The 5652-nt window shown below is 33.8% G+C and overlaps 1 protein-coding gene across 1 annotated transcript; it reads right to left on the bottom strand.

The window, feature by feature from the left end:
* Window positions 1-993: 993 nt before the first annotated feature.
* On the bottom strand, window positions 994-4515 carry LOC119640324 (ubiquitin-protein ligase E3C-like). Its single transcript, XM_038038263.1, is given in 10 exon segments — window positions 994-1244; window positions 1311-1949; window positions 1951-2011; window positions 2068-2212; window positions 2272-2485; window positions 2487-3049; window positions 3265-3377; window positions 3433-3563; window positions 4106-4233; window positions 4443-4515. Coding segments are annotated over 10 exon segments (2235 nt in total). The 3' UTR covers window positions 994-1076.
* Window positions 4516-5652: the final 1137 nt, after the last annotated feature.

Raw genomic sequence — 5652 nt, 5'->3', positions numbered from 1 at the left:
AAGTCTTTTAACAGTTACTTAATTTTCTATACTTACTGAATTATTTATACCTGATTTTTGTTAAAATTATGCAGAAACTTGAACGTATGGTAGACCGTATGAGTGGCTCTCAAGTATTAAACTCGCTATACTGAACAAATATCTGAAAGGTAGTGACTTTGAAGGATCCAATGTGGAGCAATGTGGAGTAATATATTGTTTTTCATATTTTGATATTATTTGATATTTATAATAAACATAATTTGTTAAACAAGTACAGTCAATGCAATCTGAAATATTCGAAATTATTCGATTTCTTTTTGATACACGCAACAAAGGCGTCTTACTTAGATATTATCGATTATTCTAGAAATTAGGGACAATTTTTTAGATAATTGGTCGTCGACTTTGTTTAAATTATAAATCATACGCATTGAAATCGATATATGAAAGGCCAGGTTAGATTTCCTGAGGTCAAATAAGCGCAGTCGTCGTAGTTTATAAGTCGATTTTTTTCACATTTCATTCTTTAAATTTTCGGTTTTGGCTTTGTGTGGGAGGTGCGGTTTTGATGTTGAATTCCACTATTTTTTCAAAGTGTTTTGAAGTGTTTAAGACTGGTTATGACTGTTAAAGACTGTCTAATAAAATTTTATATGCTTTCTATCTTGAATTCCGCTATTTTTTCAAAGTGCTTACAAGTGTTTAATAATGAATACTCTTCCAAAAGGGTATTGTGTTAACTTTATTGAATTATGTCCGACGTATTTATTCTCATTAGTTGAGAGGAAGGAAAAGCAAGCGTGGTTGACGTTTATCTACGTCTGTATAACTATATCGCAATGGATTAAAGAAAAGATTTAAAACTAACTAAAGATATCAAAAAATTTGTAAAAATATCCAAAAAATTGTAAAAATCGGACGGCAGGTCTCTAAAAATGCACAAAAACTAGTTAGAATGTCTTTGAGGAAAAATAAATATGTTTTTTGACTACGAACAAGGAAAAATTTATATATAAAATCTGTTGAATAATATGTAAATATATTAATGTATTTTATAGTTACAATACGTCCGCCACTACTTCTTTAAATACATTTTAACTCAATTCAAAGCCAACTCCGGACTGCATTGCATACAGAAGTTTTTCACGCATTTGTACAACCGATTTGAAAGGTGGTAATTTGAATAAATTTGTACAAGTACTAGCCGTAGGCAAACGTTCCATATCACCAGCATTTTGTATAAAAAACGGAGAATCCAAGTCCTGTTCAAACAAGGCAATTTTCAGTCAAAAAAAGAAACTACAGAAATGCTACCGCAACAAACTGACATTGAAGCCAAGTAGCGGCGGTCTTGAGAAACTAGTGACAAATTTTAGCAATTGCCGCTTTTGCATATCATCAAAACTTTCTATAGCGCACCAAAATGCCACAATTGAAGGCTGTTCGGGGTTGTAGTCGGCGCCATATTTACAATTTTTTTTAAGATTTTCGAAGTCGATAGGAATTTCTGCGCCCGATATTAATATTTGAAGTTCTTTATTACTAAACATATACAACCATTCCAAAGGCAAAACATTAGAAAGACCTTTTCGGAAAGCCACACAGTGCCGACGAATTTGAACATTTAGTTTATTGTCGGCCATTAATTGGACATATTCGGTGCGATTTGAATTCGTCAAGGATATTCTTTGATCTTGTGATTTTGGTTCTAATACTTGTGGTTGACCCGACGAGCTAGTTGCTACCGTAAAATCCACATTTAATTCGGCAACGTCGCCTTCGTAATCTTTGAGATAAAGCAGATTTTTGTATAACTCTAGATCCAAAGATGCTAGCTGATGAATATCAACATCAGCATATTTGCCCGCCAATTTCGTAAGAAAAAATTCCGCCAGCGGCAGTTCAACCAAGATGTTTTCATCTATGGTTTTTCCTAGAATTTTTCCCATAAAATAGTAGTGTTTTTTTTAAGTCCACCAACAAATCTCCCATGTTCGGATTTCGATACAATTTGTTGTCTGTCGTTACCCTGAAAATTTTAACGTATCCATGATTAATTATTAACAATAATATTACAAAACTTACATAAAAAATTCCCGATTTGGATCAAAAGTAATCTTAATTAATTCTGAAAGAAATTCACGAAATACTCCACCACCATCTATGCCAGCTTCATCCAAACCCAAAGAGTATACGAACTGAATACGAAATTTTAAACGCAAATCGGGTTCTATTTGAACACTTCACGCGTTATTGCAAAACTGGGAAACAATATGTTGTCAAAATTACTATTTTCTGGCCTTAATTTATCGTAACCATCTTTATACAAATGAGTTCTTCTCACTGTCAACATTATCGAAGGACCTTGTAGAAATGCTTGCAAATGTCCCTGGATCCTCATTTTATCTGCAGCCACAAGACCTTGCAAGATATTAACGCGTTTACTGAAAGCTACCACAAATGGTATCTCACGCAATATGGTAATAGACGTGATTTGCTTGGTTAGACATGAGAGGGTCGTTTTCAAAATCCTCACTAGTAAAATCTCTTATAGGCTGAAATGGTCTTATGCCCCGAATACGACAACTTATGCCGCGCGTCAAAGGCTAATCGCTAGGCCGATCCAATGGCAAATCCAGACGGCCCACGATCCAATGGGACTCTGGACAAAAGCCTAAACGCAAATCGCGAGTGTGAGTTTGATTTAACACGAATACAACCACTTTTAGTAAATTCGACCATATTAGCTTTTGCTGTTTCATTCGTTTGTCGTCTGAGTCGGAAAGAGCTAACACAAAACCATCGTGCTGATTTAGGGTAGATCGCGTCTCTTGTAAGGCTAATTCCACCAGACCTAATAATACTTCTTTTAAAGTCTTTGATAATTGAACTATTTCAGCAAGAGTAAATGGCATCAACCGAACGTGTAAAGTGGGTTGCAATGGCTTTTCGATCAGCAACTTTTCGTCGCAAAAGTCAATATCATGTAAAATTGGCAGGAGACGACCAAACAACATACAGAAAGTTGCTAGTAATGAGACAAACGATGAGAAATTGGGTACTTTTGCTGTATTAAGGAATGCAATTAAAATGGCATCAATTCCTACAAGGACAATATAAGTACGATTTTATTTATTTATTTTATTTATTCCACTTATACTACAAACTCAACTAAACAAATAACAGTCGAGTTCAATTGGCTCTTAATGCAAAACTTATATTAATTAACAATAAAATTGAGTATAAGCATAATAAAACAAATAAGAAGAAAAAAAACGAAGCTTTTTGATATCAATATCAGCGGTGCGTTAAAACCCTGCTGCTGCGACTGAGCTACCAACGTAAACCAAACAGCCCGTATGAAATTTGGCATAAATGGGAGTGTATACAAGAATCTGAAAGGATATCCGATATATTCGCGTTATAGTAAATAGCATTTGTCTCGCCTACTTGTACTCGAATATCGCAGTTTTATTGTATATCATAAGATTATGGCAAATTTCACACAGTCCTTGGAGGACGCCGTCATCCTTGAGATAGTTTTCAATATTATCAGCAATTTCAACAAATTTTGCTTTTCGCTCTCAGTAAGTAGTACAGTAGGTGAAGTATTAACTACGTCCATTGCTTGCAAAGGACGTTGATTTGTGTAAATACTTTCACTAATAGAAATTTACAAATATAATACACATGTGTACAAATGCACAAAACAGAAACATTTAACATTGCATACATATAAATGTATCAAACATAAGTTCGCCGCATTTTTTTTCGAAAGAGAAAGGAGGAGAGATAGATAGATAGATAGATAGAGTGAAAGAGAGAAAGAAAAAGAAAGAGAGAGAGGGAGAAAGAGGGAGGCAGAAATTAACACTTCGCGCTTAAAAGATTTAACGAAACTTTATTTAGCAGAAATTTGTTACCAAGTCAAATCTAATCCAAAATTCGCTTGGAGAGAAGTGTTGAGTGTGCGCTCTTCTGTTATATTTGCTTCAATTTACTGAATGATTAAAGATTGTCGTGTTTTATTATTATTGGACCATAAAATTTATTGCTTACATGTATGTGTGCATTTGAACAAAATTGATGGGCATATATGGTACAGATAAACGTATTTACGTACAGGTAAACCCGCAAACTCATTGCTTAATAATTGAAAATTTGGAGCAATATTGTTAGTAACATGAATACTGCCAATATCTTGCTGTGGTACTTCATCGTCTTTGCCAAACCTTTCAAACTTTTTTTTGTCTTCTCAATTTCGGAAAAGTAAATAGTAAAATGTTTCGTAAAATAAATGTGGAAAATTTCAGACTTCTACCGTTTATAATTTCTTAGTAGCGAGCAAAAACCCACGAATGTTTGTTAAGAAAATGGGTATAAAAACAGCAGAGTTAACAAAGTGAAGTGAGTGAACAACCTAAAGATTGGTTTTCATTTTTTTTCAAAAATAGCATTACCAAGTATCGTAACTCGGTGGAATGTTTTCTTAAAGTGTGCATTTTTAATGACTTGTATTTCTTTGTCATCCATTCTTACAGCTAAAAATTAAATAAAGAAACTTTTCTCTCAGATACTTCCAGAATGAAAAGCAGTTGATCAATAAGAATCTAAAGGCAATCAAAAAATTTACATCAAAGTGCACTTATTTGTACGTACATTATTAAATGAATCACCACTAAAAATTTAGGTTCCGATCATCGACTACCCCTTTCTGAAAAAAGTGTAGGTTTCTCATTTATATTTGCAATAGCATCAAGTTTATTCATTTCATGATCTTAGGATTTTGTTAACGGACTATATCCGTTTTTTTCGACTGGCTCTATCTTCTAAAAATAGTAATTGAAATACAAACAAGTTAGTATAATTCGTATAACATTTACAGCGTAAGTTTGCTTAGAGGAAAAAAAACTTCAAAAAATTCTGCCTGAATATACATTGGGATGCGTAAACGATACTCCAAAATAGGAACCATTTAGTCAAGCAAAATCCTTCTCCGTTGCTATGAATGAACTTTTCTCAAGTGATCGTAACGTAAATCGTAGTCAAGACGGTGGTGACAATGTTTACCCTGAACGCGAAAATGAACGTCCAAATATCATAACAAATAAGTCGACATATGGGGATACGTTTTTCCGATTATTTGGAGTAATTCCTTTGCAGTGAAGCGAAAAAAGTTGCTTCCGCTGCTACCAGCAAGTTCTTATGATTTTCGGACGATGCCCATAAATAATATTATAATTGAAACTGGTCTCCCAGTTTTAGAAAATAGACCTTATGAGTTAAAAGGTAAAATAGTCCATCAAAATTATAATAATAATAATAATATTTTCTATAGTGATAGACGTCATTTAAGGTCTTGCAAACTACTCTGAACGGATTAAACAGCTCATAATTATATTTACACTGACTAAGCTTAACCAAGATAAAGTGCCTAGCGGTTAGGGACATCAAAACTTATTTCACCAAGTAATAAAGGCGAGTCAAAAGCACCATTTATTACATTGATTACAAAGGAAACGCCAAGAACAAACCTACGTTTCTCAAGAGACGGTAAGGACAGCAGAAGCAACCTATTTTCATAGGGAGGAAGAGAGGCAATCGGATCCCAATTCAAATTTCTAAGGGCAAACATCGAGAATTTCTTTTGAACAGATTCAATTGAATCTA

The sequence above is a fragment of the Glossina fuscipes genome, unplaced genomic scaffold (assembly GCF_014805625.2).
Source record: "Glossina fuscipes isolate IAEA_lab_2018 unplaced genomic scaffold, Yale_Gfus_2 119, whole genome shotgun sequence".
Taxonomy (NCBI): domain Eukaryota; kingdom Metazoa; phylum Arthropoda; class Insecta; order Diptera; family Glossinidae; genus Glossina; species Glossina fuscipes.
The sequence above is the reverse complement of the archived record's forward strand: the minus strand, read 5'-3'. Positions and strand labels throughout refer to the sequence as shown.